The 21,933-nt window shown below is 36.6% G+C and overlaps 1 protein-coding gene across 1 annotated transcript in view; it reads right to left on the minus strand.

The window, feature by feature from the left end:
* The window catches only part of CTPS2 (CTP synthase 2), a 59,086-nt gene extending 37,186 nt beyond the window's left edge, over nt 1-21,900 (minus strand). Inside the window, exons 1-13 of the mRNA XM_066571640.1 lie at nt 21,646-21,900; nt 20,030-20,235; nt 18,519-18,689; nt 18,095-18,195; nt 16,187-16,303; nt 15,409-15,492; nt 12,835-12,915; nt 11,344-11,495; nt 10,939-11,071; nt 8,784-8,872; nt 7,936-8,030; nt 7,053-7,115; nt 6,396-6,439 (exon numbers count right to left, since the gene is read on the minus strand). Coding sequence (XP_066427737.1) covers nt 6,396-6,439; nt 7,053-7,115; nt 7,936-8,030; nt 8,784-8,872; nt 10,939-11,071; nt 11,344-11,495; nt 12,835-12,915; nt 15,409-15,492; nt 16,187-16,303; nt 18,095-18,195; nt 18,519-18,689; nt 20,030-20,213 — 1,314 coding nt within the window. The 5' untranslated portion in view covers nt 20,214-20,235; nt 21,646-21,900. The remainder of the gene's footprint in view (nt 1-6,395; nt 6,440-7,052; nt 7,116-7,935; nt 8,031-8,783; nt 8,873-10,938; nt 11,072-11,343; nt 11,496-12,834; nt 12,916-15,408; nt 15,493-16,186; nt 16,304-18,094; nt 18,196-18,518; nt 18,690-20,029; nt 20,236-21,645) is intronic.
* Between the last annotated feature and the right edge of the window lie 33 nt (nt 21,901-21,933).

Consider the following 21,933-nt stretch of genomic DNA (forward strand, 5'->3'; position numbering starts at 1 on the left):
AGGAAATACAGGCAATGATGTTCAGGGCAGATTACTGTGTCCAAATGGTTTCACTAAATCCATAATTCTTAAATAAGGTTTGGCTTATAAAACTTCATTTACATTGGTAACAGTAGCTTCAAACAGATATTTGAGCACAGAGTTTATAAAAAAGTCCTATGAAATCAAATGCAAAAAAAATCAAAGAGCTGTTCTGTTTGGGTTTGGTTTGGGGTTTTTTTTTTAATGTAAGCTGTATTTCACCTGAAATATTGTACCTGAATCTTATAAAATATTTTTCATTTCAATCTAAATAATTAATCTTGAATCTATAAAATATATAGAAAAAAAAATCTATAAACCAAGTAAAATAGTAGAACACATTTAAAAGCAAGAGACTTCAGCCAATTTCTATGTAGGTTAAATTACCACCCTCACAAAATAAAAGAAGTTTTGCCATTCCAGAATGATGCCAAGTAAAGAGATGCCACCAAGCTAGAGAGAGAAATACCCATTTCCTGTAGCTAGGAAAAAAAATCTCTGTTCTGATATTATATATATTCTCTGCCAAATCTTTTCCGAATTGCATTAGGACTCAATTTAGATTTTTCTGCTAGACTAATCTTTAAATACTATGTTTTGGATATCTCACAAAAGCAATTTTTGCTGAAGGTCTGAAATAAGTGGCACTCCCACTGAAAAACAGTATTTTGAGAACTACAGTAATCCAATTTAGTCATTTCAATTAACATGAGATGGCTTATTAACAACAGACTCCCCAAAAAACCCAATAAAACGCAAAGGGTTTTTTCTTTCCCCCAAAAGACAGCTTAGAAATTGATTGTCAAAAATTAACAGAAATGTAATGGCAAATTCAGAAATATAATGCTTTCTACAATACTGAAGACAATTCAGCATCATACACATTTTCCCAGATATGTGGAAATGGAGCTGTTCTGAAAAAACAATATTGATGTTTTCTGTCTGGACCTCAGACATTTTCAAGCAACATGTCTGTTTCCAAATATTCATGGCACCATTATAAATCAATATCAAAACATAACAGGTCATTATAAAACATGTGGAGATACATGGTATGAACAAAAGAAAACATTTTATGAATTTAAATGATAACTCCAAATTTGGTTTATATTATTTAATTAGCCTGATCAGGGTTGTTATCAGAATATTCACTGCATCAGGATGCTACATGCACTCTTACCAGACACAACAAATAAAAGAAGCTAATAATCTAAACTAAATGTATTACATTAGCAAGATGTTTTGAACAGTGAGTACAGTATTCATACTAAGGAGGGGGAAAAGGGAGGGAAAGAGACCCTCAGATCCTGGCCCAAACCATAAAGAAAGTAGCAACATTTTTTTCAAAACGTGCATACAGGACCCAATTTAGTGTCTAATAAAGGAGTAGGTCATATGCATATTAATTTTTGCAGGTGATTATGCACCTGCTGCAGCTATTTCACCTGCTCCATTTCCCAGATTCCAAATTTACCCCAAAGAGTGAAGTAATCCATCTGAGTAATACTTCATCTTTCTCAAATGTTTATATATCTTTGTTAATATTTTTGGAAGGAAACAACAGACACTGTCCTACTAGTTTAACCAGTCAAACCAGTAAATACAACACCACCAGTAACACCTTCAAGTAACACTGACTGTTATTGAATGCATCATTTCTTGGCAACATGCTTCATAGAAAAATGCTCATGGTGATCTAATAATTTCATTCTCTTTTTTTTTTTTCTTTAATTCTTGTCTTATAAAAACAGGATCAATTCTCACTTGATAACATAATTAAATCGTTGGACAAAAATAAGGATGGATCTGTCAGCTTTGATGAGTTTATGATGATTGTAAAAAAGATAACTAGTACAGGACAGTGAGGCATCTGCAACAACGAGTATCACTGCTTTGGAGAAGAGCCTGGCATTTGTTTACATGACATGTACATCTAAACCCACAGATTTGTTATTATTTTAAAGCATATGGAATAAAGATTTAACAGAAAAGAAAGCATGTTTGTATTGTGTTTCATCCACAGTCACCAGCCACACATTCCAGTTAAAATGCCTTCCAACTAATTCAGAACTACTGTTTCTATTTCATGCTACATTTGAGGTGTGATTTAACAAATCCTGCTCTACCTGGGCTATTATTTGGACCTCTAGAGAAATTCAAATCACACAGTTTCTAAAACACACAAAAAGAAAGGTGCAGCATTCCATCTGAGGAGTGTTTCCTAGAGTACACTATCCAATACTCCTCACAGTTCAGTTTCATCATTCACAAAAGATGACACTTCATAAAACAAGCAGTTCAAATTTTTCAAAAATTAAGTACTTATTTTCAATAGCAATGTAGCAATGCCAAGAATGATAACTGCAACATTAGATGCTCATTTTAAATTATATGTACATAAGTATGTACTTTTTTTGTTATGACTCTGTAAACGGGAACATACAAGTATATATATATAAACTGAGTGACTGTTGTTGCAGTTAAAGTTCATTAGCCTTATTTGGTGCAGTTCTAATCTTTTCATTGTATGATTCCTGTAACAGATGTGTTTTCATGGGCATTATTATTTACTTCAAGAAGAAATTAGTGAAAGAGAAATATGAAGAACGGATATTTTGAAGACAAGTAATCAGTGGATTAAGGACTAATCCTGCTAGAGAACTTGAAATTTTGGACTGCATTTTAGCACCAACATCATCCATTATATTGATAAATCACATAGATTTCTCAAGTTACTTAAGGACTTAAAGACTTGGCTTAATTGCAAAGCCTGTGAAGTGCATTCAAGATCCCATATTACTGTCGTTCCTCTGCCTGAATTTCCCCTCAATGAAATGAGGAATAAAGTACTCCACACCAGTGATGCATGAATGGAAGACTTTAAAAATATGATGTTTAAACATCATATGATTGTCCTAATATGCTCCCAGGCCTTTCTTTTACAAAAGCCCTTTAGTTGTTGAAATGTGTTACTTCTTAGAAGAAAAAAAATGTATGTATTACTTTTTTCCTGGTTTACGAAAATATTCTAAATTAACTATATGCTTTGATTTAAAAAGTAAATACACCACATGCACATTATGCTAACCAAGCTCCACTACCAACCTTAGATACACACTTAAGTACAATCACAGAATTTTAGGACATGCTTTTTGCATGTGTGAGACATACTTTCCTTTTCATCTCTTGGGCAACCTTAGAAATTTTGGAATTCAATCAGGTTACTGACATCCTGAATAGGAAACATGGGCACTAGGAAATTAACATGTTTTAAGAGTGTCACCTACTGGCAAAAAATGCTTCTGCACAATTTCTTGAGTATCTAGAAAATGCAGTTATTTTACCCAGCGCAGTAAGATCAGGTTCATGATCCCATACAAGGTGTAATTGTACATGAAGAACAATGATCACAAGTAAAATTAGCTTTTGTAAATCAAAGAAAAAAATTATTTCCAGAAAGTCTTTTTTTTTTTCTTCCAGAACAGTATTAGATGCAGTTGCAATAAAACAGACAAAGAACATAATTAAAAGCATCATTTTAAAAAAAGCTAAGTTTAATAGCAGAGGAATATGAGGGAAATGGAACAACAAATAATTCTTCATCCATCCAGTGAATCCAGTTCACTAGCAGTTCAGACCATACTGTTTCCCTTTAAAGGAGTTCTTTGTGAAATTACCATTTGCATGAGAAAACTCATACCAAGCTCTACACTCAAGCAAATGTGTGACCTTTCTGAACAGTCATCCTCCTGCAAAGAATACTAAAAATTTACCTATCATTATTTTTCAAAAAGGCTAAGAAGTAAAGTAAAAAGCTTAAAAATCTGTAATGGGAACATCACCTGCAAATAATCAACCAAGAATGTGGGCTGTGCTCAGAGCTCATTTACCTCTCTCATTGCCCTGCTGAGCTGGAGCAATGCTCCAGGCTTGGGGAAGAGTGGCTGGAAAGCTGCCCTGGGCAAAAGGACATTGAGGTGCTGGAGTATGTCCACAAAATGGCAACAGACCTGAAGAAGGGTCTGGAGCACAAGTCTGACATGGAGCTGTCGAGAAGGCTGGGGTTTAGCCTGGAGAAAGGGAGGCTCAGGGGTGACCCTATCAATTTCTACAACTGCCCAACAGCAGCAGGTGGGCACCGGGGGATTCTCTCAGGCAGCCAGTGACAGGATGAGAGGAAAGGGCCTCAAGCTGTGCCATGGGAGGTTCAGGATGGAAATCAGGACCAATTTCTCTGAAAGAGTTGCTAAGCATTGGAATGGGCCAGCCAGGGATGTGGTGAGGTCATCATCCCTGAAGATATTCAAGACACAGATGTATGTGGTACTTAAGGACAGTTGGTACTGTGGTCCAGTTGACAAGGTGGTATTTGGTTTAAGGTTGGACTTGATTTTGCAGGTCTTTTCCAACCTAAATGATTCTGTGATTCTGTGTAATACTGAGTTACAGGACTACTTGATAATTGTAGTTTTTATTTGCAGCAAAAAGGTTCAAATTTCCATAGATGCAGTCAACAAAGAGAAACACAAGAGACCAAAATATTTTCTACATACTTTAGATGAAACTATCAACTTCAGTAGTACAGTTCTGAGTACCTGAATGCTTAGCAAATTAAGAAGCAATGTAAGTAGCTGCATCTTTTATGATGCCCCTCAGTTCCCCTGCAAAACTACCTGTCAAGTTCTATCTTTTCTTAAAAAAATAAAAGGAAATGTAACTACTGCCTCACCAGTACCTTCCTTCTCCCTCTTCTGTTTTAAGAGGGGAAACCAAAAGAAAAGTACACTGCTTCAGTCCTAAGTTAGTGCACAGTAGCATCACAATATATTATCAGTGCTGATATACTCCAATTAACTTTCTTGGAGAAGGAAACATCTACATCAGTTTGATAATTCAGTAATCTGCTTCTATTTCAACTGTTTTTATTGATTATATAGAATATCTAAACAGCTTTCAGCACAAGATGGACTCTGCTAAAGCAGATTATTTAGTGGCTGTAATTATTGGTAGTGCAAATCTTCCACTTGGAAAGATTTACATCTGTTTCTTGTCCAGAACTGAGCTGTCAAAGATCAGATTAAGATGCTGAAATATGACTGTCAATAACCAATTTCAGAACCTTAATGCAGCTCAGAAAAACAGAATATCCATTATACATACTGCAATGATAACACTTCCATCATAAACAAGTATTAATCTTCTATGACACATTCACTCCATTATTTTCTTAACTTTATGTACACATAATTTTCTCTTTAACAATCTACTTTACTTGCCCTTGAATGTAAACTGCAGATCACCCAGTTAAATATCATTAAATAAAACTGACACTCAAATTAGATAAATACCATTAAATAAAACTGACACTCAAAAAGCTCTAGAAATAAGGATGCCCCAGAATCCGTCTTCTGTACTCTATCTTCTTACCACCTAAAATTCTACAGTAAGCTTTCAACATCTTCCACATTTTACAACACATTGCTATTATGAAATTGACCCCTGCAGTGAAAGAGTACATTTTTGCACATAGTCAAGGAGAAAGGAAGAGACCTCTAACTACGGTAAGGCCACAAATTTGATGTCAAAAGTTTCCCTTCACTCACCTGGAGACTTCTCCAAATACCACCAAATTCTAGCAGCAAGTCTCTCCCTGAAACTCTGAAGGTCTTTAATTTACCTTCAAAAGTTCAGACTGGATTATCTTTCCTATGCAAACAAGAAACTTTGAAAAACTGAGCAAATGCTCTATAAGCTTTACTACTTATAAATTTTACTACAGTTATAAGTTTTACACTTATAAGTTTTACTACATTATTAATGCAGTGAAATCCACTCTAAAATGCTATCATCAGCATATGATGCAGAGAGCCCTGCCATATCTGGGGCATTGACAGTTTTGTCAAAAGGAGAACTGTAAGATGCATGGGGAGGATAGGTATAGTGATTATTTATACTATATATATATAGGAAATACAAGAATTTTTCAGCCCATTTCCATTTAATCCTTATCTTGTCATACAAATTTTTATTTTGGTAATAGCTTGTGCTACACGTTTCAGGTCCCTTTTATATTTTATTCCCTAGTAAAGCCAACTTAATAATAATTGTCTACTCCCAGCATGAGTTTACACACAAGGAAACCATAAGAAAAATTACAAAATTAAAGCTAAGGCAATTCACAGAAGCAAATAGGCAGTGGCAAGACACAATCAAAAGAAAATACCTTTCTAAACAATACTGAGTAAGGACAGCAGATACCACCTCATGTCCTACCACATAGAAATATAGATAAATTTTAACTAACACAGAGTAAACTCCCTTTTTAAGAAAGGTGTATGTTCACAAAACACATGCAGGGAAAAAACAGTACTTACAACTGGGTTTTTTGTGTCTGGGTCAAATTCTGTAGAATTTGCATCTGGAACAGAAGTTCAAAGTAAACACAGTACATTTGCTCTGCATGCACTACAAACTCATAAAAGCTCTGTGGCATTTCAGGGCTTGTCTATATTTATGTTACAATCTCATGATTTGAAATGCATCCTGCACCACTTTTGAAGCAATCATAGGAAGCATATGACCTCAGACACATAAGTTCCCTTTCTTGCTTTCTAAAACACTTTTCTCCCAGCTCTTAGAATTAGAAATTCATTGATAAGTTAAATCTCTTCATGCTACTACTGAATGGCTCTTGCTTGGCCCCTCTGGCTAATGAGAAGGCAAGTGAGAAAACCACTTCTCAGCTTCAGCACCCTTCAGAAAGAGACTACAGAGGTGAACTCTAAAGCACGCTTTCTTCTACACTCTTTAGATCAAAAAGCAGGTTTCAAACAATGCATATAACAAAGAGTTCTTACTCCCTTGCACAGAGAGGTAGCACAGGGTACTTAGCTGAAAATGGTCTTGTTGCAAGACCTAAGTATCTAACAACCACAGGATCTGTAAACAGTTCTAATAATAGACATACATTTCACACAGAGAATAAAAGTTCCTCTAAATAAATCATATTCACACCAGCCTACTGAGCTCACCTTCCCAATTCAAACAGTTTCTTGCAAATTCCACAACTGCTAACTGCATTCCCAGGCAAACTCCTAGAAGAGAAAACAAAAACTCCAGAATTTCCAGGCCAAAGAATGGGACTGACTAAGTACTTGCTGCTCTGTCTTAAACTTGACTGCTTTGAAATCTTGGTATTCATTGCATATACACAGACTTACAAAAAACCTAAACCAAAAGTGGCTGCTCAATGTAAAACTCACACTTCAAACTTGGCACATTGTAAATACATGTGACACAATTATGCACTTTAAGCCCTTTCAAAGATATTTTATTTCTCTCATCTATTTCACCAATAATTACTGCAAAGAGAAACAGAAGCTGAAAGCCTGGGTACATCCAGATTCAAACTTTGCTTTGGCAACTACTCAGACACTTAAGAGTAAGAAATGTGGAGTGGGAAGCAAAGCCTCAGAGGCACTTACACAAACAGCACTTAGCTTATAGGCCAGATGATGTCTTTGGACTTTACTGTAATAACATATACCAGTAAATCAAAAAAAAAAAAACATTTAATATAGCAAAAGTGGTCCAAAGACATTTATGTTTTCTGCAAACTGTTTAATAAAGAGAATTATAGTGATATAATTACAATGAGAAGGAAAGACTCTCCACTTTTGTACATGTAAATTAAACCTTTGCAGATGGGATTGTTTTTTTCCCTTCCTCATACAGCAGATGTGGTACAAGACTATGCTCCTGGGGATTCTTTACATGGCAGATAGTCACAGCATCACACATACTTCCCTAACACAGGATCCTTCTCTAATGTGGGGGTTTGTCTTTTTTTAATCAAATCAATTAGCTTGCTATACATCTCCTAAACACAGAAATTTCTCACTCTAATGATCTTACCAAGAAAAGGCTTTTTCTTTGTTCTTGCCCAGGAGATAGCTTGGAGTTTGCCTTCTGTTCCCCGAATTCCAAAACCTCCTGGGACTAGAATGCCACTGTAATGACAGCCATATATAAAAGAATTAACATGTAGAATCAAGCCAGCAGAGGAATCCACACAACTTGAAGACTATTGAAGTTATAACTAAGCAAGCACAATTCATGAAAGGCATGTTTTATATGAACATTCAGAATACAAAGACATTAAAATTGGAGATTTGTTTCATCTACCTACCCCAATTGTCATCTGACCAATATCACATTTCACAGTGAAATTCCCACTGCTAAAATAAATAGTGCTCAAATAAACTAGCTACATACTCATTGCTTAAAATCCTAACACCCAAAATTTAGATCTTCTAATACCAAAAAAACTAAATGCATCTAGACAAGAAACAACATCACTTTAAAAATACAAATTGAAATCCTAGCAATGATTCTTAACAAAAACATTTGTAGGGTGCATTTACAAGCACCTTTCACTATGCTGCATGTTGACAACAAAGCTTTGACAACTGATCTGCACTGTAAAGAAAGGATATCCAAAAAAGCAAAACAACAACAAAAAAATCAAAACCCTAAACCAACAACCAAAAAAACCTGCAATTTGTCTAAAGAGATTGAGCAGACTTTGAGGATATACGTTGATACTTCAATTTGCTGAAGCTTTTCACCACCCATTCAATTTCACATAAGTAACAAAAGTCTGGATGCATTGAGAAATTATTTCATTTACTGAATCATTTTTCATCACATGAAATAAATATCATGGTCTACATTTGGGATACAGAATGCCCAATGTCACTTACTCTGCTTTGCACAGTTTGTGCCATGCCTGGTGATATTTCACTGAGTTCTCTGCTTCCATAGAATGTTCAAGTTCTGTTGAATCTATGTACTAATAGAGAAAAACATGCAATGAAATGGTCTCTTCTTCCACAGAACAAGTAGCAGACAGTATATGATCAAGTGCTAAGAGAAATTATTAAGAGTTTCAAGTGAATTTGCCAATAAAACTGTAACAATTTCACTGAAGACCTAGTATTTGCTTTCAAGATCCAGTGTTTGCTCTAACTGCAGCAATCTGTGCCCTTTTCTTTGCACACAGCTCAGGAGCTGTGTCTGCCTGCAGCCCTGTTTGGCACCCTCCAGGGAAGCAGATCAACTAGAATGCTTTGCAACTCTGAACCCAAGTTACCTTCCTAGGGCAACCAGGGCCAAGCAAGGAGTGGTGCTTACCTTATCCTGCCATCCCAATGGGATGTGGCCGGGATGTTTACATGTCTGGCTTTTGGGTGCCACAGCTTGTCCAATCTTATAATAAGACTGGAAAAATATGCATTGTTTGTGAGAAAGGTGTTCCTGGGGACTCTTGGGTAGAAAGGGAGAAAGAATCATTACCTATGCCCTACTGGAAATAGTCCATTAGAATCTCTAGTATTACTAAAAGGCACTGGTCCTGATGCACCACTAGAGTGAAGTGAGGGGACAATGTACTGCACTGGGGACACAAAAGATCAGAGTTTGATTCTGGGTTCTGTCAGCCTTTTTCTCAGATTAACATAATTAACCACATTCTGATGTAAAGTCCATCCTCCATAAAAATGAGATCATCTGAAATGGCAGAACTCACCTGTGTGCAGAGAAAGGCAACTGACAAGGAGATTGCTGAAAGTTTCCCAGACAAGACTGCTTTCTAGCAAATATTTTCTACTTTTTCCACATTCCAGAAGGCATCAAAATACAACAGAAAAATAACTACTTTTGAATGTTGCTATTCTATACTTGAAGAATATTACACAACCAACTAAAAAGACACTATGATACTGCAAGGTTGGAAAGAGAAACTAATGACAGTTGGAGTTAACTGTATTTTCCTTGCCAAACATATTAAGAAGGAACATTTATCAGTTAAAGAAGCATCAACATTTTGTCATTCAGATTAAGCAGCTCCTTCACAGTATGGGATTATACTGACAGCCTTTGGGCATAAACAGTAAAAAGAGATTTGGACATGCAGTAAAGTACAGTGGGAACTGTGTCTGTTAACATTGCAACACTGCCCTGGAGCTCAGCAGCCATCAGTTTTCATGTTTGTTAATGCAGAAGTCCCACCAAAATTAAGACCAGCAGCACATGAAGCTTGCTGTACATTTGCAGACAGGGCAGGCACATTTCACCTTTTTTGCTAAAAGCAAAGCTATTTTTCATATCATAAAAATTTTCCCCTCTGCAGCTGTTGGTACAAAACCCTACAGTGACACAATCATGTAGGGCAGAAAGGGCATTGGGAAGTCTCAAGCCTCACTCCCTGCTCAAAGCAAGTCAAATTACAGCAGGCTGCTTAGGATCATTTCCAGTCAGGATCTAAAAATCTTCAGGCATCAATTCTGGCTGTTCCCATTTTCTTGTTTCTTTATGCACACAGAAACAATTTTTTAGAGTATTAGCTAATACTCTTCCTAGGGAACAAGAAAAGGCTGACCACCTGCCATTTCCCCAAATCCTAATTTGTGCCTTTTTTTTTTTTAAGACTGGTACATTTGCCTTTTTCTAGTCATAAAATAATTAGGTTGGAAAGGATATCTAAGATCATTGAATCCAACTGTTAACCCAGGACTGCCAAGTTCACCATAAAACTATGTGTCATGAAAACAAGTGAAATCTAACTATTACAGTAAATAGAAATTTGAAGATAAAATTTGCTTTTTCATCAGATCCAGTTTTGGGTAACTTCGATGTTCCTTTCAGGTAAGTTTAGTTCCAAATAAAATAATTAAATCTGTAAACATTTCTTTTAAAAAATGAGATGCTTGGCCAGTCTGTATTTATCTGCATGTTTCATTTTCTAGTTTTCACATGAATTAAAACTGCCACACATGATGGGAACTAGTAGGTTACCACAGAATGATACAACAGTAGAATCAAAGCATTACTGAAAGCAAAAGCCAGAAATATGCTCACCATTAAATCCAGTTTGTAATTAATTGCCAATGCAGAGTGTTCCAGAGCTTTGAAAACAGATGCATAGCAGTCACTTAGTTTTGTGTACTTGCCCACGAGAGCTATGGAACACACTTTCAGCAACCTTTCATATCTGACAAAAAAAAGTTCTTCAGTTACTACACCAAATTTCATCAAAAAAAAAAAAAAAGAAAAAAAACCAAAAACCATTTTAACAGCATTTGCTTTTTCTTTAACTCCACAAAATATCCCTTTAAATTTCCAAACTGCCAGTGGTTTTAAACCCAGACCATTCACAGGTGTCCATCAGCACTAACCCAGTCAGTCCAGTTTGGAGACTTCATAGCAGCTAAAACTGACCTGGAATTACAACACTTCTAGAGAAAGCAGCAGGATGTAGAATACCTGCAAGCCATTTTCTTCCACTTCATTAGAAGATCACTTGGCTGGTCATCAATAGGTAAATTTAGCCTCTGTTTAAAATACTTAATGATGCCTTGCTCCTCCAATAGGATTGGTACTCGGTAAGTAGAAGAAACATCATGAATAAATATCACCTAACAAAAAAAAAGGCAGAACATAAAAAACTTATGTAAATTTTTCATAGGAAACATTCATTTTACTTTTGGATACTAGATGCATTTTTTATTCTACACACATTCTGGTTTTTAAATATCTTCCTTTTGAATGAGCAGGACAGAACAGCTAATATTTAAGATTACATTAAATGTACAAGAAAAAAGTTACTCAAAAAGTAAAAATGTGGTTTACATCTCCATCATACCATCATCCAGGCTTGCCAAGCCTATCAATGCATCGGTTTTAATGCAAACATCTGGCCCCACAAACACTCATGCTTGCTAGCAGTTCCTTCCTCCCCTCTCACAAGCTTGAGGAGTATTAAGCATGAAAGCGAGAAAACAAATTAAACCTAACAAAACAGACCCAATTTGGTTGTGACATTCTCCTAAAATTATGTTGTTAGTGAACTAGCGGATGTAATTACTGAGTACAGTCCATCTAAGGACCTTTTTGTTCAGAACACATTTACAAACTGCATCCAAGCTGCCAGCAATTAAGGTGATTGTGCTTGGTTTACCTGAGATCACAGAGCTCAGAATCCTGAGCACAAGTATTCTCAAGACATGTGTACTCTGTTTGTTACCCTTGAGATGCTTCTGCTCATCACAAACTTTGTACATGTGTGTGCTGCCCCGTGCCTCTCTGTGTGCCCATTCAATCTGAATCTGTTGTACCTTCAGCATTATCCAGTACATTGAAAAGTAAAATGCTCTCACTTGGAAAAATATTTAAAGAGCAGTCAATTAATCAAAATTAACATTTGAATAGCAATTAATTGTAAACTATTGGGGGAAAAACCACACATGAATTATAGGAGAATATATAACTATACCATAGATGCATGCTTAAGGGCATAATTAGCCCATTACATATAATCACAGTAAGAGTGTTCATGTGGCTGTTGCTTGTATCTGTGGACATAAGCAAATCACCTAGCTTTAACCACACTTTGTTCATCCATTATTATATTCACTTGAGATGATTTATGGGCAATAAATACCTAATAATAAAAAATTAATAAAACCAGCCATAGTTGTGAAAACTGTACAGTTTCATGCTATGTATAACAACTAACCATGCACTCAAAATCTATTTTTTATTAGCTTTTACTCAACACACATTTAAATTATTAATGACTGTCTGACATAAAACTTAACATATATACTCCTGATATTTTGAAAATGCTATGGCATCCATAATAGCAAGATAAAAATTATAAAAACAATCACATATGAATGAAGCAGTCAGAAGTTGAAAAGAGAAATGCACAGAAATATTTGTATACTTTCCCACATGTAATATTGAAGCACAGACCTGCTCAGGCTCCACATGACAAAACATGGAAATCTTCTCCTTCACAGCCATCTCTATAGGTTTTGCACTTCTGCAGACTATCTGTCATAACAGAAGGAAAAACTTCAAATATTTACTAGGCAAACCAATAGAAGATCCTCAATATTTCATAGTGAAATTCATCTCTTTTGGAAGCAGAGCACAAACAAATGTCCCTCTCTTTCCCCCCTTTTGGAGTTCTACGATATTTCAGAGCTCACAAATATCTACTAGCAAGGCAGAAGCAAATCCATCACCTGCCCATACTGACCAATTTTCATTCATCTTTCATTGGAATTCTCTGTAATATTCCTTCCTCATATTCTTCTTTCTTGCAGCTACTCTTTGCAACACTCTTTGCCACAAGTCTAGCAGCTCTAGAAGTATGAATATGATGAATCAAAAGAAATATTTTAATCTTATCAGTAAGATCAGATTTAAATTGAGAGCAATAGCATTTAGCTTACATGCATGAGTATTTCAGTATTTCACCATCTTCTTAATGTAGACATGATGACAAAAACGAGGCCAAAGAAGAGAAAACTAATTCATAATTGTATGGGGTTTTTACTGGTGCTAGTATTTTTTTGACACATTTAAGCCCCAGTAATTTTAGAAAATATTGATAATTTTTAACCAATTGAAAAAATAATTACATGCTTTAGTGCTTGTTGGAAAGGGTCTTTTTGTGCATTATGTAACTCCAGGCAACTAGATCAAAATGCAGAACCGCTCTAGTAAAGTGCTACTGATTACTCAGTCTACTCCCTTCAGTTACTCTGAAACCTGAAAGTATAACAAAAAGTAGGATGAGCCTGTTACAAGGCTAGTTTGTTACTTTCCCTGTCTTTCAAGCAAATGCAACTATTTAATTCATCAAGCCCTTTTGCTCAGAAGCTTGTAGCTGCCCTTTGATCACCTTGCTAATGCAGCTTAGCTACATTGATACTGATGGAGTCTAATTAACTTATCCTTAGAAGTAATTCTAGAAACAGAAAAAAATGCCGAGTATAAGGGAAAATTAGTGTACTTTTAGATCAAAATGTAATTAGGAAACAAATTGTACATTCTATTCACTTAAGCACAATTCATTCCTGAAGTTTAGTACAGTTTGAAGCTTGAAGGTATAATTTATAAACCTTGATAGTACAAGCACATGAGTAAACCCACTTTGAAATCTATCATCCATTTAAAGTTAATGCAGACACAGAAATCAAAAACATCAGAGCCAGCACAAAAATAGCGTGGCTACAATAAAAATGGGAGAGATGCACTGCAAAGGAACATAACACAAAACGAGGGAAAATTGAATCCAACAGGGCAGCTCTGACAAGTGCAGACTCTAAGTGCTGCATCAGAGCACAGGATCTCTGCAGCCACAGCACAATGTCCATTTGGCACTCAGAGCAGCCTGGGCAGAACAGAGGCTGGGGCACATAGAGCTGAGCAGCCCCCCCGGGGATGCCCGGGAGCAGGCAGGGAGGCAGCAGGGATTCAGAACTGGATGGAACAGGCTCGGCTGGAGGAGCTGCTCCATGTGCTGCCTGGCCAAGACAGCAACCATTTAAATATTGTCCTGAAGCAGCACTCAAGGAACTTTATGAGGGCACCAAGAGGCTGCACCTGAAGTGAGAGCTGTCCCTGCTTCAAGTGTCAACAGCAGCAGTCAAAAACCAAAAATGATACTGTGCTCCTGGCAGTCCAGAACTGCCCCAGGCAAGAACGCAAGATGCAAGACAGTCACTGTGTTTGTCTGTTCTCCTTTTATTACACACACCCACTTAACAGGCTTTTTAAAGAAAATTATTTTTTGGTGGGGAGGGGGAAGTCAGGGCCCTGGCAACTACCTTAAAAGCCTTCAAAAAGAACAGGCAACCTTCCCTATGCAATTAGCACTTCAAGAGGGATTTTGGAAATTACACCCTGAAACTTGGAAGACAGTACAGCATTACATTAATAAAAGTCTTTCCTTCCACAAGCTGGTTACAATTATCATGTCACAGCCACTTCACACCAAACACATCTTACACATACCCTATTTCCAAATCCATTGGTTTTGTAGTTAAAAACACATTCATTCATAAATGCAAAATTAAAGAGCTCAAAAAAACCAGAAAAAGCACAACAAAAAATTTAGTTGTGTGACTATCTTATAAATAGTTTTTCTTTTTTGAGGATACACACATTGCTTCTTCTTAATAATGCAAAAAAAATCTGAATGTTACAAGACAGAAACATTCTAGGTCTTTCTACAAAGTGAATTCGAGATTTCAATTATTTTTAGCAGTGAAGAATTATTTTTATAAAAAAGATGCCTTTAGAAGAACCTAGCTACAGTCCCAAGATATTGCAAGAAGTTAGTTGAATTAAGTTAGCTTAGAGTGATTTTCACTAATTTGATTTCCTGTGGCTTTAATGGAGCCATGCAGCACGTATTTTGCATTTCTTCTAAAATTCTCATTTCTCCTGAGAGACTATGGCTTATTCTTTGAACACAAGTTATGCAAGGATATTTCTAGATGACCTATAAATAAAAATCTGTATTTATTGACTCACCAAATCTGGAGACAAGCCTAAACCCCTCAGTGCTCGAACGCTGTTCTGTGTTGGTTTTGTCTTCTGTTCACCAGTAGCATTAGGCTGAAAAGGCACATTTTGAAAGCTCAAATAGCAACTAACATCTGCTAACAAAGCACTTACAGATTAAAAGACAAAATGCATTGCAAGTAATAATATTTGCAGGAAATAAACATATCCAAAGAGAGTCATAATATGCCAAAAACAGAAATTACACCACTGTTATCACTTGTATATGAAATACTGTGATGAAACCGCAGGGTTCCAATTCAGGTCAAGTTTATTTTGTTGTTTTTGTTTTCAGAGAAAAATTTCCATATAATTGGTTTGGACAGAAGAAGAAGAAGAATATTCCAAAAGTTGGATTTGGCTAAAAAATGGAGAATGTCCAGCACAGCACAAAGCCTCCAGTGACTGTTTTTGAAATATTCACATGTAATAAATAATTCTGTCCTCAAATACACAGAATTGATCCTACCAATTGCTGTTCAATTCTCTAATCCACAGCTGTAGTTGGTAATTATCTTTTTGTCTGTAGAAGGTGAAATCTATCATCATTACAAACCTTTGCTAACCAAAATATCCCCAGTGAGTTGTGAAGCAAAATTTAGAGTTCAAATGAAAAAATACTTTCAGTCCTGTACAAGGAGTTACAGTGGTCTTGACTTGACTCCAGCATTAAAGGGTTAATGAGACAAGGGAACAAATATAAAGCCAATATAGAGTAAAATTTATATTATTAATTCTAATAACTTACCTGTGGTACTAGGCTAACATGGATATTACAGAAGTTCTCTCTTTTTGCTTTGAACTGAAACTGTCTAAATGCTTCAACAAATGGCATTCCTTCAATATCTCCAATGGTTCCACCCAGCTGAAAAGGAAATGGATATGTCAGAGTGGCAGAAAGCAAAAACAAAAGAAAAAAATGTCTCATGTATTTCAAGATGTTTTCTGAAACTTTTATCTGAAAAAAAACCTGACAATTGAAATTTGCAAAAATACTCTACAAAGTGCTTTCATCTACTCTGCACAGTTTGTTTTTGTGGAAAACATTAAACAATTTTCCAGTTTTGTTATGTTCACTTTCCACCAAATACATAAGCTTCCCAGGAGAAGATGTGTGGTGCTGCTGAATAACACATGCTTCACACTTCCTTCAAAGTGGTGAACCAGTAATCAATAGTTAGGCTGATGCAAAGGTTTTCGTATAGGAAAACTTTATTTCCTGTCAGATTAAAAAATACTTGCGATTAACTAGAGACAGACATTTCTCAATATTATCATGGCTTTCCAACACCAATAATTGTTTATTACCAAACCAAAATGCAAGACTAAATCCATGCTGAAATTTATTTATAGAGACAGAAATCAGATGCCTTTCAAGGACACAGGGAGCTATAGCAGACTAAGCACTGAATAAAGCAGCTTTGCACACAAGTCTGATGAAATAGTTGTATTCCAGAATGATCTTTTTGTGCCACCAAGTGGTTTTCGACAGAATTACATATTTCTGTTCATCCAGTACCAGAAAAACTGACAACTATATTTGCACACCACACATATTTAGACTAACTCCTTCAGGATTTTACAACGGAAAAATGTTACAATTATTTTTAGAGTAATAAAGAAAAATAATTTTGTCAGGCTAGAGGTATAAATGTAACAAAAACAAAACAAAACAAAAAAAAAAAACAAACCTCCAAACCAAAACAGAAAAAAACCTGAAAAAACTGTAGTTAAAGGACTGATATGACCATCATTCATTAATGTTTTTGTGCAACTTCTATATTTACTTTTTCATATTTGTTTTAAATTAAATATTTGACTCCCACTGTGAACATCTGAAAAAGATCTATAGGTATACTGGTAAGCGTATCTCAATCAAGGCAGATTCTTCTGCATAAGAAACACAGTAATTCTGCTGCTGGGTCACAAAGTTTATGGTACTATTGATTGCAGTGGTCACTACTGGCATTAAATCTGTGACATGTTCTGTCAAATTCACAACCATAACCTTTTTTTCATTATTTTCTGCTGTAATAGTACTACTAGCAATTACTGGCTTTCATCCAGCTGTCTCAGTGCCCTACTAAGGGTGGGTCAAAATCCTTGTTTCCATTGTGCAGAACATCAGCAGGTTAAGTAATTAACAAAGTTGCCACAAAAGATAACATCAGAAAGTGGGACACAAACTTACACATTGTTTAAATATATTCCTTGAAGCATGACCACAAGCAACAAGATGAACATTTGAAGTTCTATGGAAGCTACAATGTTAAAGGCTGTCCTACAGACCACAGGAGATTTCAGGTATTACACTGGTTTTCTCAATACTATTAGCAGTATAAAGCTTCAGTCAAACATCTGGATCTTGGAATAGACAGTTTACATTACAGTAACTGCTTGAATTCTCTAAGTTGATGAACTCTTAAGAAGCTCAATTTCAGCTGTACTCTAGAGTGGATTCAGTCAAGTAAATGGAAGTTGTAGAGATAAGACCATGCCTCTCTTTCAGACCAAACCAAAGAACATAGAACGCGTTTTTGAATTTCTGCTCTCCATAAAACTTCAATCTGACCTCTTTACAGTAAGGAGCAAAGAGAAAGCAAAGAAGCTCATTGTGGTCACTGTAGATATACAACCTTAAAGGTTCTATACTTGCCTCAATTACACAGATTTGTGGCTCTTTTTTGTCATCATCCACAGGAACTTTTGCCTGATTCATTACCCATTCCTGAACTGCATCAGTAATGTGTGGAACAACTACAAAACAAAACCAAAGAAGGCAAGCACAGCTTACTTTAGGTTCATATACTAATTTTTGCATGCAAAAGGGGAACAGCGAACAGAAAGTCAAGAAGAAACTACTAGGTCCTTTCTCCATTTCTCCTTTCCTTGAGTCCAGAAGCCAAACATTACAGGAATATTCCATATCTTTTGGAAGGGAGAAAGGAGGAAAGTGGAAGAGCAAGAAGCAACCTGTTCTAGCTGATCCCTTCTTTTGTGAAGACCAAATGGACTAAAATTAAAAATATACAAAAATTAAAAATTAAAATTAAAAAAAAATGCAAAATTAAAAATATTACCTTGAACGGTTTTTCCCAGATAATCACCATGTCTTTCTTTATTAATGACATGCTGATATATCTTTCCTGTAGTGATATTGTTATCTTTATAGAGGCTGATGTCCAAAAATCTTTCATAATTTCCCAAATCTAAGTCAACCTCTCCACCATCATTTAATACAAAAACTTCACCTGAAAAAAGAAAGCAAAAACAGACAGAAAAACAATAAAATAATCAGAAATTATGAAGCACACAGCAGGAATTCCACAGACATCTTAAAATATAATGAAAAAAAATTCAATTATGTATGACAACATATCAATAAAGTCCATAATGCAACCCAAGCTGCATTGTCAGTCTGTATGACTTAATATCCAAGTCAGTTTTACATCTAATGTCCATCCTTCAGATACATATAGTTTTGCAAATAAAATGTAAATTACGTTGCCAAAATATTTAAGCCACATAAATATTTAACCAGCATTTCAACAGCAGAGTAATCCTTCACTGGAAGAAAACAACCTCTAGGAATCATAAATCAGCAACAAATAAAATATTCATTTACTGGTAGGAGAGAAAAACTATGCTTTTGTAAGCATGAATTATTATACATGTTAAAAGTGTTTCACTATAAAATCTTGTTGATTGGATCTATTTTAAAGATTGAGGCTTCGATCAGGAGTAAAGTTATGATGAAGAAAAATGCTTCTTCAAACATAATCACCATTTCTGAGTCAATTGTTTCATCCATGTCCACAGCAAGGGTTATTTCTGACCCTGAAAAATCCACTTAAAATACCCTTCAGCTTCACACTTTTCTCAGCCCTCTAAAGAGTCTCTAAATTCTGAACCTAGTCAACTTCTGACAGAATTCAAGTTACTAGATCTTGAGGTAAAAAAGGCTGGAAAGCTCTTCAGAAAAACTATAAATATTTTGCCATGACCCAACAAATCAATGGCAAAACAAGTTACATCACTAATGCAGAAAAAAGTGGACTACAGAAATGTATATCCCACTAAAGTACAACACTCCAATGAAATTAGGTTCTCTAAGCTTCACTAATGTTTTTGAATAGATTTTTTTTCTTACTAAAATGAGAACTTTTAAGCTAACTCTCATGAAGGCACTTACACTAGAAGGCCCTGATACCCAGAGAACAGCATTCTTAAGTAACTCTTAAGGACTTAAGTTTCAAGTAAGTTTCATAGCACTATTTAAAAGGGGTTTTTAGTCAAGTTGAACTGAAGACAGCATTAACTGAACAAGTCTTACAGCTAGGATTTTCCCAGTGAAGTGGTATTTTAGAGAAAGGAAGCATCTGCTCATAACAGTATCTTCAAAAACACAGGCTTCTGTTTCTTAACTTAGAGCACACAGTGTCCTTGAGAACACAGAGTAAGCAATAAACTTTCAAAACAATGATAAAACAACTTGTAAACACCATACTATTTGTTTTTAAAAAATAAAACCAGAACACATTGTTGGAAATACAAATGTTTATGTGAAAGAGAACAGCACTTATCTTCATACCATGTTCATATGGTGAAAAGGTTCCAGCATCTATGTTTATGTAAGGATCAATTTTGATTGCAGTGACACGAAGACCACATGATTTCAGAATGGTGCCAATGCTGCTTGCTATGATCCCTTTGCCAATGCCTGAGATGACACCACCAGTTACCAGGATGTACTTCATTGGAAAATCAGCACACATGCACAGACCTTGAGCTGGAAATCTAAAACCACAAAGATGCATACCTAATGAATGTACATTCATGTCTGGGAAGGTCACAGACTCAATCTGCAAAGATCTAAATTGAAATAACCTTCATCAACATACAATAAAAATGACCATTCTGGAATCTGGGAGCAGGACTCACCTCTCCGAGGCTATACACCAATCTGTAAGATAAAAACCTGTCTTGTCCCTATCCTAGGTTCTGATGAGGCTGATCAACACCCAGAGCCAAGGTATTAATTTCTAGATAGAAAGGGGTGCTGGGTGGCAAATCCACAAAAGTACTACAAAACTTTTTACTATTTATGCATTTTAGCAAACAAAGGCACCAGTGTTGATCAGCTACAAGCTGCATTTTTCCACCCATCTGGGACAGGATGACATGTATCTCATCTGTAAACAAATTCACATTCTGTTCAGGCGGCTGAGGCTAAGCACTGAACAATTTCTGAACAGTGACAGCATGGCTCACCACAAAGCAAGAACTCTAGGACCAAGAAAATCTTTCCCTAATTAAATATCCAATTCACCCAAAACAACATGCAACAGCATTTGATATAACAGCCCTCAGAATAAATCAAAGCAGTGTGGTACCTCAGCTGCTGGTATGAAGCAGTAGATAGCCAATGAACGTATTAATTCTTCTTTTTATGATACTAAAGTAACATAAATAAGGCCTGGATCTTCAGGAGACTGAGTTCAGGAATGTAATAAGGCATGCTATCAATGCTCTTACATTTCTGGTAAGAGGAATTAGTAAATTATTTGCTTGTCAATATGATTGAAAAGACAACCATAACCATTAAATGCATTTAACTCAGGAGAAAAAGGAACACCAGGGATTAACTTTCCCTTGCCATTTAATTTTAATATGCAATTTTTTTAATAGCAAAGATTTTAAGACTTGGACCCTACTACCTCTGTTTCAGGCTATTCCTTCAAAACTCAGCCAACTTCACTGTCAACATTAACATCATAAACATCTCAGCCATTTTCAAAGCCCTTTTCAGGAAAACGGGGGAAAATTTCAATAACGGTATAAATCTTGAGTACGTGCCACTTTAGAACTCTTAAATCTTGCTTACAGAAAGCAAAATGAAAAGTTTGCTGTGATTTTAGCAAAAACAGCGATATCCTGGCAGCTTCACGAAATGCTTGAAATAGGTACAGAGAACTGCAGGTGGTCTGGGAAATCTCTTGTAAAAGATGAAGGAAATAGAGTTAGGGGAGGGAGCGCTGAAAGCGAATACTGGAAGAAATCGTTTTGCTGGGGAGTGGCACACGAATTGCTCCGTCCAGCCTTATCCACGGGAGCCGCCGCCTCCAGCCGGGATTTGTGGGCGCTGCACCCCAGACGCGCCGCACCGCGGGAGCGCTCGGGCCGAGCAGGGAGAGGCCTCAGACTTACGTAGGTGTTAAAGGCGGCTGCTCCGAGCGGAGCCCGGCAGCGCAGAGCAGGAGAGCGCGCCGCGGGAGAGCCGAGCCCGGCGGGGCGGGGGCACAGCCCCTGGAGGCACCGCGCCTCCCAGCGCAGCCCCGGCAACGGGGACGGACTCACGCGGGGGGCCGGGGACCAGCGACAGCCTCGCTGGGGACAGCCCGGCCGGGACCGCCCCGCTGGGGACTTCCCCGGTGCCTCAGGCGCCGAGAGCCCCGCGCCGCCCCTCCCTCGGCGGCCCTGCCTCCCGGCGGAAGT

Source organism: Molothrus aeneus, chromosome 2 (genome assembly GCF_037042795.1).
Source record: "Molothrus aeneus isolate 106 chromosome 2, BPBGC_Maene_1.0, whole genome shotgun sequence".
NCBI lineage: Eukaryota > Metazoa > Chordata > Aves > Passeriformes > Icteridae > Molothrus > Molothrus aeneus.